This window comes from Bombus vancouverensis, chromosome 4 (assembly GCF_051014615.1).
Source record: "Bombus vancouverensis nearcticus chromosome 4, iyBomVanc1_principal, whole genome shotgun sequence".
NCBI classification, from domain to species: Eukaryota; Metazoa; Arthropoda; class Insecta; order Hymenoptera; family Apidae; genus Bombus; species Bombus vancouverensis.
Window position 1 is genome coordinate 17,790,833 of NC_134914.1, and position 18,248 is coordinate 17,809,080.

The 18,248-nt window shown below is 34.1% G+C and overlaps 3 protein-coding genes across 6 annotated transcripts; 1 reads left to right on the forward strand and 2 right to left on the reverse strand.

Moving 5' to 3' along the window:
• Positions 1–857: 857 nt before the first annotated feature.
• Alg10 (alpha-1,2-glucosyltransferase Alg10) lies at positions 858–3,061 on the forward strand. The gene is made up of 4 exons (XM_033351108.2): positions 858–1,426; positions 1,625–1,967; positions 2,038–2,177; positions 2,258–3,061. The coding sequence occupies exons 1-4, from the start codon at positions 1,247–1,249 to the stop codon at positions 2,993–2,995; spliced, it is 1,401 nt and encodes a 466-aa protein (XP_033206999.1). The 5' UTR covers positions 858–1,246; the 3' UTR covers positions 2,996–3,061.
• LOC117166802 (annexin B11) lies at positions 2,678–6,299 on the reverse strand. 2 transcript variants are annotated; one of them, XM_033351105.2, is made up of 9 exons: positions 5,981–6,299; positions 5,842–5,900; positions 5,087–5,656; positions 4,784–4,960; positions 4,494–4,698; positions 4,259–4,411; positions 4,007–4,180; positions 3,748–3,929; positions 2,678–3,679 (listed from the first exon to the last, which is right to left on the reverse strand). In XM_033351105.2, exons 2-9 carry the CDS (start codon positions 5,857–5,859, stop codon positions 3,629–3,631), a joined length of 1,530 nt encoding a protein of 509 aa, XP_033206996.1. In that variant the 5' UTR covers positions 5,860–5,900; positions 5,981–6,299; the 3' UTR covers positions 2,678–3,628. The 2 variants fall into 2 exon arrangements, with proteins under 2 accessions (XP_033206996.1, XP_033206997.1); XM_033351106.2 differs by lacking the exon at positions 5,087–5,656.
• Positions 6,300–6,437: 138 nt separating this feature from the next.
• Positions 6,438–16,264, reverse strand: GlcAT-P (Glucuronyltransferase P). Of its 3 annotated transcripts, none has more exons than XM_033351113.2 (5): positions 15,258–16,264; positions 10,544–10,752; positions 10,074–10,467; positions 9,167–9,324; positions 6,438–9,000 (listed from the first exon to the last, which is right to left on the reverse strand). In XM_033351113.2, exons 2-5 carry the CDS (start codon positions 10,739–10,741, stop codon positions 8,602–8,604), a joined length of 1,149 nt encoding a protein of 382 aa, XP_033207004.1. In that variant the 5' UTR covers positions 10,742–10,752; positions 15,258–16,264; the 3' UTR covers positions 6,438–8,601. The 3 variants fall into 3 exon arrangements, with proteins under 3 accessions (XP_033207004.1, XP_076474445.1, XP_076474446.1); XM_076618330.1 differs by lacking the exon at positions 15,258–16,264 and adding an exon at positions 12,053–12,093; XM_076618331.1 differs by lacking the exon at positions 15,258–16,264 and adding an exon at positions 11,573–11,874.
• Positions 16,265–18,248: the final 1,984 nt, after the last annotated feature.

Consider the following 18,248-nt stretch of genomic DNA (forward strand, 5'->3'; position numbering starts at 1 on the left):
GTTCGATATGTACGGTGTGAATTGATTTCCCTGAACGGCCAGGAAATCATCAAATAGAATAGAAACAAACTGAACGTTGATATATGTTATACTAATACATCATCGCCTTTGTAAGCCCCATCTAATGATACATCCAGAAGAAATTATACACAAAACGATCATTCGAGAACTGACGAAGAAATTCAACTTCAATAACTGAACACGATACATAATTCGACTTAATCGATTTGTATTGATACATTTAATAGAAGCATTCAACGTCAGAGTGAATTATATATTCGCTTTTAATTCTATTTGAACATTTCATGATTCTGAAAATTCGTAAAATTACTTGAAATTTTGTCTGTATTATTATATACATATTACTTTAATTTAAAAATTTATTTATTGCATTGCAAATATTTGTAAGTATTGGTGTGTTGATAAGTTAATTCTTAATTCCTGTATAACATATCTCTAAAGAAAAGTACAGTAAACGAGCGAACATTAAACATTTGTTCTCGACTATATATAATATACTCATCTTTTAACATTTTTTTGATTGAACAAGATAGGAAGTAAGCACAATATCTAAGTAAGAAGCGTAACATATTAGAACAAATTTGCCTAGTATTTGCAATCTACTTATTTGTAAAATATTAATATTTGTATTCTGCCAACGTTTCTACAGATAAACGGAAAACGAGATTGCTCAGATTATTTCACCTTAAATCTGAGATTAAGTTAAAATAAACTTATTTACTTCAATATCATTGTGAAATTCATTTCCAAATGTCGCGTGACAACTTATTTTTCTGTTCTTAACATTTTAAAAGTTTATGTTATTGAAATAAATACATAATTTTTTAAATTCCTTTGTTTTCCCGCCTTTTTCTCAAATCGTAGTTTCTATGAATCGATATATCAACTCGCTGATTTGAAAATATTGATATAACGTTTACTTCACAATGAAAACGTTCTAGTCGTGTTCTAATTACAGAATGTTCTTAACGTCATATGTCTTAAATTACATCGCTTTGGGATGAAAATTAATCATTAAAGTATGATTATTAAAAAGTTTGACAATACGGTGTTATTTAATAATATGTATGAATGGAATGATCATCGTAATAAATGAATGTCTTTAATTAAGTGTGATTAATTAAGTAAATTGTTAGTGGTCAATGTGTTATAAATGGTTCTATTTTTTATCATTTGTGAATTATAATCACATTTCATTTTAATTTGATTTCATTTCATCGATGAAATGATGAACCAAATCTTACCTAAAGACACTCAATATGTACAAAAAGTTCTGATGTCGTTAATTTTTTTATGTATTACACAGTTATTTATTTATTTGAACCATGTACAACCTTATTATTTCATTGATGAGGTTTTTCATGTACCTCAGACTTTGCGATATTGCGCTGGCAATTTTACACAGGTATGTTTCAATTGTTTGTAATTAATCTCTATTTTTCATAACAAATTATTACAGTTTTTCTGCTTATTGAAGAAATAAATTATTTTCAAACTAAAAATTTAATTTTGATGAACTACGTTTATGAGATATATTACTGAAAATAAAATAAAATGTATTTCGTTATTTCGTTGAACTACATTTGAGGGATGTTATTTTCAGTGGGACCCTAAAATTACCACTTTACCTGGGTTATACCTAATTGCAACTCTGATATTATCACCCTTAAAACTCTGTAATATTTTTTATATGAGATGCATAAATTTGTTTGGAACATTTCTGAATCTCTATCTTGCTCACAGCATAATTAAACAAATTTCAATAACTCATTGGACGCAAAGATGGAATGATTGGATGAAATTTACTGTGGCTTGTAACATTATGTTTTTTCCACCGTTATTTTTTTGGCATTTTTTATATTATACAGATGTAGCATCAGTTAATGCAATATTACTAATGTTATTGTTACATTTATATAAAAAATTTAAAATGGCAGCTTTAGTAGGTATGTATAAAAACCAATGAACAAGATATATTGAATTTCAAAAGTAGCAGTTATCATTTATATCATGCAGGTTTTTTGTCTGTGTTAATTCGACAGACAAATATTATTTGGATTGCATTTATTACTATGGAACATTTATTTGACTTATTAGATCATAAAATGCACAAACCAATTTCACATGAACAGTATACTTCAATAATGTATTTAAGAGTGAGTAAATTATTGTTGAAATATTTGTCAAAAGTCAAATATTTTGCTTATTTAAAATTTACATTAAATGTGCTTTTTAGTTGCTTTGGGAAAAAATAATGCAAGAAACATGTCACGGATGGAAGTTATTTATGAAGTTCATCATTCAGTTGGGTGTACAATTGTTCCCATATATTGTAGTATGTTTTATGTTTATTGCTTTTGTTGTATGGAACAAAGCAATTGTAGTTGGAGATAAAACAGCTCATGTTCCCACTGTTCATATTCCTCAATTGTTATATTTTTCTACTTTCCTATTTTGCTTTTTATGGCCACATATGATTATTTACTGGAAAGATTATTTAAAGTTTATTAGTAAACACTGGGTGTTTGCAAGTTGTATCTTGATCCTTTTAACTATAATTGTTCATTTTAATACTCTTGTACACCCATATATGTTAGCTGATAATAGACATTATGTATTTTATTTTTGGAATAGGTTAATGGGAAGATATAAACAATTTAAATATTTTTTGGTACCAATATACTCATTCACTTTATATACAATGTTTCACGGACTTAAACATTTAAGATTTATGACACAAATTAATTACATCATTATGGTTTCTGTAGTACTTATTCCTCAGTTACTAATAGAACCACGTTACTTTATTATTCCATATATACTTTATCGGTTCCTTGTTAAGGAACCAAAGAAGTGGCAAATTATTGCAGAATCAATAACTGTAATTATAGTAAACTTTTTACAATTCTATATCTTTGTCAATAAAGTTTTCTATTGGAATGATCAGCTTTATCCTCAAAGAATTTCTTGGTAAATTAAAGGATGAAATTTTATGACTACAAACTTGTTATTTGTTTAATAAATTCTAAAATTTCCAAAATGTATGTATTTATTTCCATCCTGTATAATTCTTACAATACCTTTTAAATTCATATTTATTTAGAAGAATATCTATACAATATATTGTAGATAAGAATATAATATAATAAACATGCTTACACGTGTGTATATAGCACTTATATATATATATATATATATAATAGCAAAATACATCATATAATAATTCATTTTAAGATTCACCTTTTATATCATTTTTATAAGTCATTAATACTTATTCTTTTTTAATACTTTTCTCATAAATTTTTACTCGTAGAATACTTTTACAGTATTTAACAATAGCGCTTAACAATAATTGAGATTCAATGAGTGGAAATATAACAATTCAAGATTTGGAGTAAAGCTTGTAAAATTTCGCGTCTTCTGTATTGTATGTAGATTCTTATAATCTTCTTTCGCTTCTTAGAAATATATCAATATAATAGCGTAAATCATTTGTAACACATTAAGTGAATAACAAGTAAATAAATAAATATATGGACATTAATATTCGACAAATTGGCCATTAAATGCGATGAGATATAATCTCACATTTTTTGTTAATATAGTTTTAAGAAACAAGTGCTAAAAGACATTTCTTGTAATGTCCGGAACAATCACCCTGTAAAAAACATAGTCATTAGACTTAATCAGTTAATTTTCTTGCATTTTTCTATTGAATATACTAACGGATATAAATTCTTCTAGTGATTCATTATATAACTGTCTGAATGTTTCTTTGATTTCTCCCATGTCCACTTCGCAACGTGTGACAACCAGTCTGATTAAACGATCATCATCTGTACCAAAACCTTTCATGCTTTTGTATAATTGTTCAGCAAAGAAACCAGCTCTGTTTTTGACGCACTTCACTGTGGTGAAATTAATTCGATATCAATATACCGTTTCAATCAAGATTATAGTAAAACATAATATATTATTTACATACCGATGGCTAGAAGACCTTTTTTGATATCACCCGAGAATTCGTTCTCGATTGCATCTTCAATAGCATGTCCCGTAATATTTTCATATTCTTGGAATACCTGTTTCAATTGTGGAACATTTCTTTGAACCAGTATCGCATTAAACGTTGATTCATCAGTTCCGAAACGGAGTTCCCCTGAAAAGCAAAGGAAAGTGCAAATACCATATATTGATAACGTTATAAATCAGTTGCGTTATTTATAACATTACATACCAGCTCTGAGAAGTTCTTTGGCATCTTCTATAGCGGCTGCGTGATCTATGTCGAATGACTCATCTCTGTTGGCACAACATAACGATACCATTAACCGCTTGAAATTCCCGGAAGTATCGTCTGTTAGATCATCCTCTAATGTTCTTCCATACACTAAACAGTAAAAGAGAAATAATTGTGATTCTTCAATAAGGAAATTTGTAATTCTAAAAAAATTATGTCTAGTGGGACTTACTCGCTTCGTAAGCTTGTTTAATCACGCGAATCTCGTGATTGCACATAGTACACAATACTTCTATGAGGACGCATTCGTCGGTACCGATACCCGCCATTGCGTCATGTAATTCTTTGGCATAAAATTGCGGTAACGGCATCATCATAGCAAGAACTAATCTTTCGAAGTTGCCCGACAATTCAGACTTCAAATCTTTTATAAGATCCTATTAAAGAAAATTTGAATTAATTTAAAATAATATATACATATTAGTCTTTTTATAGCCTATAATTAAATTTTAACGTTTTTACCTTCCCATATAAGGTTTTGAACTGGACTGCAATTTCTTGGCGTTGCAGATTACTGCGATTGGCAAGCACATGAATAATAGCTTTTTCATCCGTCCCGAAACCCTTCATTGCTTTCCTTAAAACTTCTGCATCTGCTCTGGCATCAAAATCGTTGTATGGTACAACTGTAGGGGACAGCTGTAACATAAACCAACGATCATACTTAATATCTTCATTGGAGAAACAATGATTAAAGTATATTTTTTGTATATTAAATCATTCTTTGGGCAATGTAGGCTTTTAGACATCTTTTGTTAGTCTCACCTTAGGCGTAAACTGATTTCTCCGGGGGGCTGGGGCTGGGGTAGGTTGATAGGGAGAAGATCTACCTGTGTGTGGAGAATAATATCCTGTACCCTGCCCCCCAGGATAGCTTCCGCCTTGATAGGAACTTGAATTATTTGAGTGAGCATTGGAAGCAGAGGTATAAGGAGAAGGTATATTAAAACATTCTTTTGCATCTGGTGCATTCCGAAGATTTGGATACATATTATAATTTTGCTGTTGTGGATATACAGAAGGTTGTCTTGGATATGGTTGCTGCATTTGTTGGGATGGGTAAGGGGAAGGGGATTGTGGCATAGGTAAAGGTATTTGTTGAGCAGGAGCTCCTGGTGCTGGAGGAGGACATTGGTTTGATATAGGATGATTAGGTTGCACAGGATATGGAGAATAAGGTTGTGGCATACCAAAAGACACAGGAGCGGGACTTGTAAAACCTATGTTGCCACTTTGAGGATAAGGCAGAGCACCGGGGGCAGAGGGTGTACCAGGTGGAGCCCCAAATGATGTTGGTGGTGGTGCATGGCCAGGAAACTGAATCACTGGTGGTCCCTTTGATAGCAAGGTGCAAATAAAAAATAATACAATCACACTTTCATGTTCATTTGTTTTCTGACTGTAAATATTTCATGCTATTTAGATGTGTTTTTACGTCGCACAAAGATATGTGAATAAAAACATATTTAAAAAAAAGACGTAAGAAGTATCTGTAATAGTAAGAAAAAGTAAATACTCACTTGATAACCGTAACTCATCTTAGTTGACTTCTTGTAAAATGATCAATAGGCACAAAAATCTGTAATTAAATAATTATTATTCCAATTAAATAAAAAGCGTGATGTTTCGATGTTAATCTAATTGTAATAATTAACAAACCTAAGGATAAATAAAAGACGAAAAAAGGAAACTGTAAGGTTGGAAACGCCCAGTAAAGACGCACTTGTTATGAAACAATGACAAACAAATCGTATTTCTTCAAGCTTATATCGAAGTTATTTCTGTTGCACGAAAACGGTTTAGAACTGCTTAAGGTTTCGTAGAATTGTCACACTCTATAAGTATCGGGAGATTTTATTTTTGTGACGTATTAGTAACGGGACTTGGAACCTAAGCAGATGTTACAAATCCGAATTCAAGAGAAACGATGTTTCATCGAAAGGTATACGTACAATGTAAGTACGTATACGCAGTCATGGGATTAGTGGGAAAGGATAAAAAGCAATCGTTTACCAGTTACTGACGTCACATCGAACTGACGTAGCGACAGCGAGTTAGACGGAAATGCCACGATCAAAGTACGCATGTGTGGTCTAGGCGCGTAAAATTCAAAATATTTTCATCAGCCGTCCAAAGCTGTTTTCACTTTTCTTTTATTTTGTCATGATAAAGATTAAATGTATCGTTCATTTCCTTTTTTTATGATTGTTAAAGTCATTAATATCCACGCACGCAAAGACATGATTCGCACAAAGCCAACATTATCTAACAACGAGTTTATTGCTTTCATGATATAGTATCTCCGCTTAATTAGAGTACGAGTAAATTGCAGGAAATTGCAGACTTGGTTTAACAATTTACACGTTGTGCTCGATACGCTTTCACAAAACTATGTTTATGTGTCGACAAAATCTGGCTAATATATATAAATATATTTATAGTTTGTAACATAAAGATTATAATAGTGCTTCGCTAATTGGCCACGGGTTGGGACTTCTGGCCAGTTATTAAAGGAGGTATATTTCTAGAAAATTCCAATTATCCTTGATGTTCAAAAATGTCGGTCAGTTAACGCAGCACTACTGTAAAATCTTCAATATCGAATATTTCAAAAAATTATAAAAAATGAATTTGCGTTTGTCCTGTGAATTTTCAAAGAAACATGTAATATACAATTATATTCGCTCGACACTGCGGTAATAGATTTTTTGATAATTTTAATATTCATTACAACGTTGTTAGACTAGATAATAATGTTCCAGATGCGTGCAGCATTCTAAATTATTTTTCTTATTTATTTTGAGCAACAAGAGCGCGGAGAACTTAAACGTTTTGATAATGAAACATCGAGTTCCAATAATCAAGAACTAAAAAATATCTCTGTTTAACTTAGATTTTTTTTGTATATCACTTGCATTACTTTGGTAGGTTAATGTTGCATATTAAGATGAAGCTTCAAAAGGTCTATTAAAATTTCAAAATAACTTTTTAATTTCCATATTATACTCTACTTTCGACTTTAATCGTTGATCATTTAAAAGCCGTATAAATTAGCATTTCTTTGCGAGATTTGGTTACAGACCTTTTGAAACGCTTCGTTACATTTCATTTGTTTCCTATCTACGCATGCATTCGATATGAATTCACGTTCGACGATCGAAGTTCTTCCTGCCGCGAACTATATATAATCTTACGATATTTCATACAATCCATTAAAAACCGGTGTGCATAATGTCTTCCTTCATCGACGTTTTCTTTTTTTCATTTAAGACTGACTAATTTCATAATACATTATATTATACACGTAGGCAATCTCCTTAAAAGTAACACAAAATAATATGAACTAATAATATTAAGGATCCTAACTATAAAAACAGAACGTTAAAATATTAAGGGTTTCCTATTTGCTATTTCGCAAAACACTTTGTATTTGTTCGTTGTTTCATAAGACAAAAATATATTACGCTGTTATAGAAATATACTATAAAACAATATTTGTACAACAACGATAAGTATAAAAGGTAACTTGCATTCATTCTGTTTCATTAAAGATTTGATGAACGCTATTCACTGTGGAATTCTAAAAAAAATTGATCCGTTGAACACATATCAAATTTAGGGTACCTACACAGAAAACAAACAACTTGCAAGGCGAAACGGAAGATAATGCAAGAAGTTGTATATACTGAACAGTAAAGATCTTTCTTTCTCACAGTTCTCTTAGTTTTATCGTAACTCGATCGAATTAATTTTCTCGCGCTAATTGGTCTTTACCCTACGCATTATATATTATTCATTACAACTAAAATTAATACGTTAATATGTAAAATAACGCTCTATACTCTATGCTATACAGAAACATACCACTGCAACAAAGTTTAGTTAGTTCCCATTTTCTTCGCACATTAGCTTCTTTTAAAAATTTTGAGTTATAAAGAAAGCTATATTTTGTTTCAAATCTATCAGTCGCTCAAGATTAAATAATCTACATAAGATGGAATAACATGAAATAATCTAATATGATTCTATCATAGATCATAATTCCACTTTACAGTCTGTTTAAGAAAACAGCAACGTAAAAAGATAGCCTATATAGTGTCTTTTTATAACAAGGGAAATAACTCTGTTCAACCAGTCAACCAATAAAAAACCAGAAAAGAAGATCATTGCTACGCCAATCGTACTTTACAATACTTCAGGCACTGAATCACTTTGTTTGTCGTACTTATTAATGATTAAAATCAGATCGAACTCGGAAGTGCAATCGTAGTCAGACTACATCATACTATTTGTTGTTTCAGTTTAACTAGGTTCGTTTCACCATATAGTTTCATATCAAGGGGCACACTTGGTTCATTCTTTTTTGTTTGCGTGTGCCAAGCGAGCACCTTGGTGCAGTTGTCGGCCAAGAATTCGATGTCCTTTGGTTCGAATGGCGCCAAACTTTTCAGAAAACCGTCTTCCTCGTAGCCGGCTTTAAACGGCATCGATGCATTTGGCCTCTGAAGTAGAAACTTCACGCTTACCGCGAAACCTGCCATATCGACCGGGAATTTTCGTCCAGCGATCCAACCGTCGTAAAATCCAACGAACTTCTCGTTTTTAATGATGGGAGAACTTAAACCAAATTTGGTGCATAATCCAACGGGGAACATGGAGACTCGTTTCGTTTTACGGATCTAAAATACATAATTGCATTTCTGATTCTTACAATAATATTTTGAACTAACCGTAACCGTGATAACTAAATTACCAGAAGTAATATACAATTTTGTGCATTGCTTTAAATCAGCAATACTCGCTCTACGTAAATTAGAAAGAATTATATGCTCGCAGAAATAATACCTCGTCAAAAAGAGTTATGTCATAGGTATTATCGTCATCAGCAAAATAAAAAACGCCATTGGTCGCATTCGCTCTGATCCATTGCAAGCCACGATTTCGATTAGATACGCCTCGTGGTTTGGCACCCTTTTTCTGCTTATACTTCTCGGGCATTGGAGCTGGAAAAGAAAACGCAAAAGCGTCCGGGTGAGGCAACACCGTCGAATTCTGTGTCACGATCCAATATAAATTAGCTTATGCAAAGACCGACATGATACCCCGTTTGGGAGAATCGGCCATTACAACTACATATTCAAACACAGACTGGCCTGGCCAACAAAATCGATATAACGCTTTTTCATCGAGAGCTTTGCGGCTGTTTCAATTAATTCCCGACGAGACGGCAGTCGATCAACGGAATTAATTCTCACCGGAACTATTTACAGCGCGTGTGTCGACTCGATGGCGGGATATTTTGAAAAGACTGGAAATTACTTCTTTCGATCATGTCAATAAATGATATATATGAACAAATACAAAAATAACACGATCTTTAATTTTGACGGTTAGTGACGTATAACGAAAGAATTACAACGATATAATAAATAATGTAAATAATTAATATATCGTTGTTCCAATCAACATCGTTATGAGTCGCCCAGTCGCATTATGTTTTTATCACTCCGTAACGATGTCGTTACGAGAAACTCGACCGAAATACGTTTAACTTGGAACGAGAGGTACAAAGCGACGCGAAGAACATTTTTCCTAGGACAGAGTAATTATCTCGAAAGACGCTTGAAACATAGAAAGGAAATGGAGAAAGTATGGTTGAATAGCCGACAGATTTCGCCCAGGCTAACGATTGATACCATTTAGTCGTAGCTCCGTTTGAATTCCGTTCCAATTTCTAATCTATTGGATTTACCCGTCAGATGCTCGAACTTCAATCCTGTTCGCTCCAGCAGCCTCGTGACTTGTTTGGTAGCAACGGTCGCGTCCTCGATAACGAGCCAGTAAATGTTCTTTACCAACATCAAAGTATGCGACATCCTGGTGAGCTCGGGTATTTGTTCTGGTCGGCGATACGTCGGCGTGATTATGTACAGCGGTTCCGGTGTTTTGTTCAACTTCATCGACGATTCTTGCTGTTCGTTCGATGTGGCGTTTCGACTAGGTTCGAATCGCGCGATCTTCGAATTGTTCTCGCCCAGCTCGAAGATATTCTTGTGCAAATGATTTATCAGCTGTTGCACTAACATCGACGCTATGTCTGGACTAAGTCCGTTAATCTCTTGAACTCTGCGCACAGCGCTTTTGATCTACAAATAGAAGGACTGTGTTTTAAACGAGCGATTAAACGAACCCGAGGCGAAGCTTTCATCTTCCAACGTTTACCATTTCTTCGCTGAATTTCGACGTCCTTACGTAGCGTTCTACTTCTTCCTGGGATAGAACGGGACCATCTTCCGCGGATCCACCCGTGTTAAAGTCACTTATCTGATCGAATCTCACACTGGTAGACAAATGATATTGGTAGAACACCACGAACAGACCTATTATGGCTACCACACCCATTTTCATGGATGACTTCATTATACCAAAACCTGCGAACAAAAATTACCATTTATATACAATAAATTTATATACAATATTTTATTTTAATTAATACAACTAATAAGCCAAGCACTCTGAATCTCGTATAGGATTAGAGAATCGTACAAGCACGAAAGAGATAGTTATATAATTACTTAATGGCTATCGTAAATTGATCGTGAGTTTTGTAACGCTAATTTATTAACTGTTCGGAAGGTCTCGAGCATCTAGATAACGAAGTCGTACAGTCTTCGTTTTTCTCGCTTCACTGTCTTTCGTTTCTTTTTTTTTTTTCGATCAAGATGCTTTGCAAATAAACGAGCTCGTAAAATTAGGGAGTGTGTATACTGTCGTATACCAAAGCCGTTATAAAGGGGAAACGATAAGATATATGTTTCCGGTGATACGCATGCTCTTTTATGCATACATGATTTTCAAAAGTCATTAGGTTTTATTAATTTTAACATACGCCAGAAATACGTGATGCATCGTAAGTGTTTGTGATCTTCTATCGGCAATTATCGAGCTGCAACGTCCAGTTGCGCGTTATCAAGAATGAAAATTATCGTGGCTTACCGTTTCGCTCGAAGAGTAATGCATCATGATACGTTAAGGAACCGACAGCGAATGCAATTCTATTTCGCGAAATTATCTCGGCGATGGTATTTCCGATCGTTCGTTTCTACTTTCGCAGGCGATTCAAAATTGAGAAATAAATGAATAATGAGAATTGAGAATATCTTTGAATAAATGTTCCATTCGAAAAACTGTCTTCGCGTGTATTCATATATGTTCTATTTATCGGTAATCTTCTTCTCTCTAGATTCTCACCATTCTTCGATTAGTTTAGTCCAAGTTGCGTGAAACTTGCTTCGGTTTATTAATTCGTTACAAATCGAACCGATGTTTCGAACAACGAGTTTAATGCTTGGTATTTAAGTAAATTCGCGAACACGTCGTGGGTTCTCCAAGAGGTTGTTTCGATACGGATTCGACGGATGCTTAACGTCGACACGAATATACAGATTTTCAATCGTCGATACAATTGTAGTTCCTTAACTGAATTACCTACTGCGGTTTTTTAAATATCGTGAAAAATTTCAAGGACGTAACTTATCTCTGTGAACAAATAATAAACTGACGAACGTCACGCACAACATCCGAGTAATTTATTACGACGTTTTAAACATATCGATCAATATTTTCGTTCTAAACACAGAAACGATCGTCGTCTTATTCCTAGTCGATAGAAATCTGTATAAATGTATCCGCGCGATTAAAAGAGAAAAAAGGTAAAACAGAGACACCGACCTGCGATTGAACCGATCCGATACACATCAATTGATTTAGCAACTGACATACCTTTACGCAAGTGTTTATTCAATTCTTATATGATTCGATAAACTAATCTATTCGCTTTTATGACGATAACGTGTGTTTTCTAGAATTTAGCAAAGAAAAGAACTTACGTATCTATAATATTTTAGTTACTCGGTTAGTGTTAGTAAGATTAAACTTTGATAACGTTGGTACATATTTGTACGTTACTGTCTCTTTCGTATGGTCGATTGATTTATAGTTTCTATATCTCTTATAAACGGTGTATAGTCTAATAAAGGAAACGAAATAAAAGAAGTTAACGCAATGGAGGAGAATGTCTTTGCGACGATTGGCGATAGTAAAGTAGACGTTTAACACAACAAGTGAAACAAGTCGAAATTGTATCTTGTATCACCTGACCGTCTTACACTCGGCAAAATGATACAGAAACAAGCGTAAATATAAAAACTTCTGTTTCTTATTGCAAGTACGTCAATGATGGCGAAAGCGTTGATCAAATATTTATAATTACGCTCGATTGAAGATAACATTGACAAAAGAGGAATAAAAAAAAAGTAAAGAAATTCGATATTCGTGTGATACGATTGGAAATGCACCGAGGCTGAAATAATCCGATAAATTATGTATATTTCCACTAATTGTGTTTAATTACTACGGCGAAGAACCGCAGGCCTTGTCTGTTTTCGTCCAAAGTTTCGTTTAACTATCATTTAAATTTCTAAAATAATGTTCGATCGTTTCGTTGGAAAGAAACAGAAATAGAGGAAAAATTATTGGTATTTTTACACCGTTGAACGAAGTGCGTCGAATTTTATGGTTGTGCGATTATTTGAGAAGTAAAATTAAAATGGATTATATACATATTATTACATATAGTTAATAATTTCAGCTCGGGAACTATTTAAAATAAACAATGTGTAAAATATATTAGACATATTAAATACAACGTAGAGCAACCATATTTAATTCGAGCCCAAAGTGAATTGAGTGAAATGTAAAATAATCGCACATAGGCCCGTCACCATTATTCCTTGATGCAATATCAAAGATAGTTTCGATGAAAGCGCGCGTTTATTTCACTATGCAGAGCCGCAAATTTGCCACGAGAATGAGAATAATCTTCACGCACGGAATTCCATACAATTTCATCTGCAAGATAAATTACGCTCCGTTGCTGCTTCCACGGAATTTGCGGAACGAGTACATTTTTTAAACGTTAAGTTTTCTTCAGCGCGTTGTTGCTGATTGTTGTGTATGATTAATCGATCAAAGATAGTTTCTCTTTCATTCAGAGTTTTGCCATTTAATCTAAACTTTTGGCCTTGCAATACATAAGCTGCATAGAATACAAAAGCTGCTCGAACTGGAATTTTTTAGTTGAAAAATTATTCAACCATTCGTCCGATAAAATATGCATGTCTACGTTTTTGAGGCTGAAGAATTTATCATCTACTCGTTCATAATATATCTCACGAGTTAATTGTTTTTTCAAACATTCTTTTCGTAACTTTGTTTGTTCAAACAATCGATGAATTATCGACGACTATATTTCATCGTTACGCTGAATTACTTTTTCTCGAGCCCGAAAGTAATACGGAGCAGCTTCAACCACACTGGATAACAAAAAAGTTTTCACCAAGTTTGAACCAAAATTTCTTCCTCTCCGTGTTATCAGCCACTAACTCGAACGATCCCATGCGAGCATATGTGTTTGTAAATATATATAATCTGTCTATTCTTTACCACCTGGAATTTCATTTATCAAATTATGCTCGAATATAATAAAAATAAATATATAGATCGGATTGTTCGAACTCAGATATATAGAAATAGTTTTACCATGCATATACGAATAGATATACCAAAATATAATGATGTATTATATTATCGTTATTATTACATGTATTATTAAAATTATTAAACGTATTATTAAACGCGATATAAGTTTATCAGAACGATTCCGCCTGTATATATCGAAACCCAAATAGTCGATCGACCTGCAGAATATATTTCACGTTAATAACGATACAATTAATATGTGTAATTAAATTGATCGTAAAGAGTCCTGCGTGATTCTTGAAAAGTGGATAAGAATGCAAATAAATTAAAACGTGACAACAACTCGGGGCTTATAATATTACCGTTAAGTACCTTATATGTGAGCAGTTGGTCCAACGTAAGATGTCGATGCTCGGCAGTTCTACAAAAGCTATCAAATAAAGTGTAATATCAAGAAAATAAGAAAAAGAAAAATGAGAAAACATCTGTGTTGAAATAAAGACAGAGTGGAAATTGTAACGTGCGCGGCATTACATAATCAAATCAGAGGATTGCAAATAGTCTACTAAAGGATCGATTAGACTTAATTTAGCGCCATGACAGACGTACATCACTTGCTGCAGTATCAACTTCGGCCATATATGTAGGTCACAAAAAGCTGCAATTCTCCAACTCTTTGTTAACCCTTTCAATTTAGTGGCGCCACTTTAATGGCACCGGCGAATTTTCCTCTGCTTTTGAATGAAATCGTGCCTTTTCTTTTAATCAAAGAACTCCATCTATGTTCAATGTATGTTTCGAACGTTTCTAACTCAGTTTCCCCTCCTTTTCTAGCCGGTAATAAGCAGCAAAGTTACCGACACGCAAAATCAAAGTAGTTCGGTGGTTATAACCTCATCGCCTGGTTAACCCTCGGATACCGGGCCATGGGCTACTTTGTTTGGGTTAATTCTAACTTATAGTAATTTTTTCAAATAATTCGCAAAAATAGGAAAACAAAAACGTATGTGTCCTCCATCGATCAAAATCAAGTATGGAACATCAAAATATATTGCATGGACCGTTAAAAATACATTCCTTTGCTTTTCTCCAGTAGTCAGATCTCGTATGAGTCAACCATAGCCGGACAAAACGTACGAATAAGCCTGGATTCTTGTATACTACTTTTTAGTTATCAAAATTAGTTGTGCGAGCGTTAAACTTGGTTTTAATTTAATAATATTTAATCAATAAAGTTCAAAGCTACCAGTTTTAAGCATTTTCTCGAAAGTCCTCTTTCCACTTGATTTCTGTAGACTAACATGAACTTTCACGATCGACTAATTCATCTTCGATATTAGTATCGATCTAACGAACCATGAATGCCCCCTATTCAATCGAGACAATTAAAACTTACCTGATAAACGGTGTTCATGCTCCGCTCACGAGTAGTAATTGTTCTGCTTCTCGTTTATGTAACTTGTATAGAATTCGGCTTATCGCACATGTCAAATGTTCGCGCGTTTTTTACAAGACGAGAAACAATGGCACGGTAGCTATGTTACTGATATCGTTTAGTAACATTATTGATGGGACGTGGGGAGTCCCGATTGAAATTCGACACTAGTGATTTTCCTGCATACGTATGTTCCGTGATTGTTTCACCGTACCATGCATCCGTGCATCGAATTTAATGCGTTCGATAAAGGGAACAGTATAAACGACGTTGTTTTCTCATAATTTTTACCAACAAATTTCGTCTATATTTTCACAACGAATTCGCAAGTTTCGAATATAGTTGTTGCTACAAGGAGAAGATCCATTTAACAACTGCGACGGACTCCATCGATGCGCGATGATGTTTCACCGAATCGCGCTCGTTTCCCTGCGCGATGCAGATAGACTGACAAACGATCACGAGGCTTTCACGGCACGTGAATAACTAAGGGGATAATCAAGAGATTGCTGTCTTCGGTTGAGTTTCATAAATTTTCATGATATCACGACTACGTTCGAAAGACCGGGTGACGGAAGCACGTTGTCACTGACATGATTCAGAAAAAGAACGCCTTTCATTAGAACGTATCACTGATCTCTGCTTTCACTCTAATCTTGTAACACTTTGATAGTTTGGCAAATGTATTTTTAGCGAAGAGTCTTGAGCCGCTTCGAAATTTTGGCCACATGTCGTGTGTCTCGAACGAGAACTGATCGTTTTGAAGTCGACCACAAACCGACTGGATGTTCGTGACGACGTCGAACCCTAGTCGATTGTTTCATTAATCACGTGCCTGTCCACCGTACGTTTCATTCGTGTTCTGTCAGCGAAAAGCGGAAACAGCATAGTTGACGGAGAATTCGATCGAACAACGACAAAACGACACTCCTCCGTCGGCTGATACTGAACTGTTCCTTCGTCGCATTCCCCTTGTGCGATCCGTCTACGTTCGCATATCCCCACTATTTCGTTTCAGCTGGCGCAGCAGCCGACACGCCGCCGTCACTGCTCTTATATGTGTACATATATACATTATACATATACATCTATCTATCTATATATATACATGTATGTATGTATGTATATATAATACATATGTATATCGCGATATATATGCGCGCTGCACTGAATCACGTGGGAGAATGTACTTATTTGACGCAGAGTAGGTGTTTTTATCGATCTTTGAAACATCCGCGTGGTGACTGTTTCGGATCGAGCGATCAGATGGTCAATTGAATTTTGGTATCAGTTTTCCAATACATCCTCTACCTTTGTCGCCTTAATAAGTACAACTACCATACCCAATAGTCAAAATGACGAACTATGAATTTATTTTTACAATTATCAAAAACATGTAAGTGCTTTTGGCAAAATGAACTTTAGTTTTATTCAGATATGAGTATAATTATGTACATCCATTTACATCCACTATACCATTGTAATTATAATCATCTATATACAGGTTTATGACGTTTACTACTTGCAATGAAAATTGTACAATTTTAAAATACACTATCGAAGTTTATCGAAGATAAGTTATTGAAAAAAGTGTTAAATCCTGTGTCTCCTCGATAAAATATAATAACATCGATAGATTATACATCATAAATAGCAAATATATAAATCAAACTATAGATTAGATTGAATATAAATCTCTATCTGTAAGTAATCATCATACATGATAAGTACATTATTTACAATGTAAAATAGCTTTTTTTTTCTTAAATCCTTACGGCAAGTTCTAATTTCTTTGACTTTACTTCTCTTGATTACAAATTCTCGTGAATCCTTACCAACTACGATGGAAAGTTAATTTAGAAATGTAATCTCCGTCAAATGAAAAACATTGTGATGCAACTATCTGGATTAAACGTGGAGTTACATTACAAGCTATTGTTTAAGTGGGGAAATATGTTTTGTTGGGTACGATACAACGTGACTCAACTAAACATTCGCCGGTTGGCTACGATAGCGACTGGTATTCGAGGGTTAAGTTCATATATCGATTAAGCAAAAATATAGATCGATCATCGAACGGATAAATCTTTCAAGATATACCGATCCCAACTCTTAAGTTTAATCTATGACGTATTTAATGAAGCAAATAGATCGACCGGTTTTGTTACCATCACAGAAATGTAATGAAAGAGTGAGAGAAAATTTATTTGGCGGATTAATGAATCGGTTTTTAAAGCACTTTTTCGATCAAGTTGTTTAAACAAATTAGTTGCTCATTATTGTTTGTATACAGTGACAAAGTAAACTCAATACGAATTTTCCCCAATGTTTTTAACTCAACGGCCCCATAACAAGTGGAATCGCTCGATAACCATGCTCAACAGACACCATGCGGTAGTCTCTCTCTCTCCGAGTATCGTCGTTTCCACTACCTCTCACCTCGTCTTTCAGCGACCGGAGTATTGATCCAACCTGGCAATACTTATACACTATACACACGGTAGTGTGTAGTATTGTAAATGGCCACGGTTGCCTACGAATCTCGAGAGGGACTTGTAAACGATGTTGTCCGAACTTCCTTGTGTTTTTGGTCGTATCCTGCACTCGTTGCGGTTAAAATGCATAATGCAGGAATTACGTGTTCAATTGTCAAGCGTTGTTGCGTGAAATACGTATGAAGAGAGGAATGAAGGAAAAGAGGAAAAGAGAAGCATACAGTAAAGTCGAGCCATGACCTACACAGAAACGAACCATTTTATAAATTTAGAAAGTAGGTACTTTCGGCTTTTGCATTACCTAATCAGCAGAGTTCGAATGAGTTCGCGTGTAAATTCGATTATCAACGATCTAAAATAGAGCATGGAACTTCTATTAGCGTGCAGAATTAGGAAGGAAACGCTTGTTTAATTATCTGTATTTCTTATAATGCCTGTCACTGATTTTTATCGGCGG

Excerpts from the sequence above, each read along its gene's own strand:
- GlcAT-P (XM_033351113.2), bottom strand. The coding sequence starts at position 10,741 with ATGAAGTCATCCATGAAAATGGGTGTGGTAGCCATAATAGGTCTGTTC. Across the intron at positions 10,468-10,543 it reads CGAAATTCAGCGAAGAAATG|ATCAAAAGCGCTGTGCGCAG; the intron begins GTAAACGTTGGA and ends TTCTATTTGTAG. Across the intron at positions 9,001-9,166 it reads ACATAACTCTTTTTGACGAG|ATCCGTAAAACGAAACGAGT; the intron begins GTATTATTTCTG and ends TATGTATTTTAG.
- LOC117166802 (XM_033351105.2), bottom strand. Across the intron at positions 4,699-4,783 it reads TCAAAACCTTATATGGGAAG|GATCTTATAAAAGATTTGAA; the intron begins GTAAAAACGTTA and ends TTTCTTTAATAG. Across the intron at positions 3,680-3,747 it reads CACTAGAAGAATTTATATCC|GGTGATTGTTCCGGACATTA; the intron begins GTTAGTATATTC and ends TGTTTTTTACAG.
- Alg10 (XM_033351108.2), top strand. The coding sequence starts at position 1,247 with ATGATGAACCAAATCTTACCTAAAGACACTCAATATGTACAAAAAGTT. Across the intron at positions 1,427-1,624 it reads GCGCTGGCAATTTTACACAG|TGGGACCCTAAAATTACCAC; the intron begins GTATGTTTCAAT and ends TGTTATTTTCAG. Across the intron at positions 2,178-2,257 it reads CTTCAATAATGTATTTAAGA|TTGCTTTGGGAAAAAATAAT; the intron begins GTGAGTAAATTA and ends TGTGCTTTTTAG.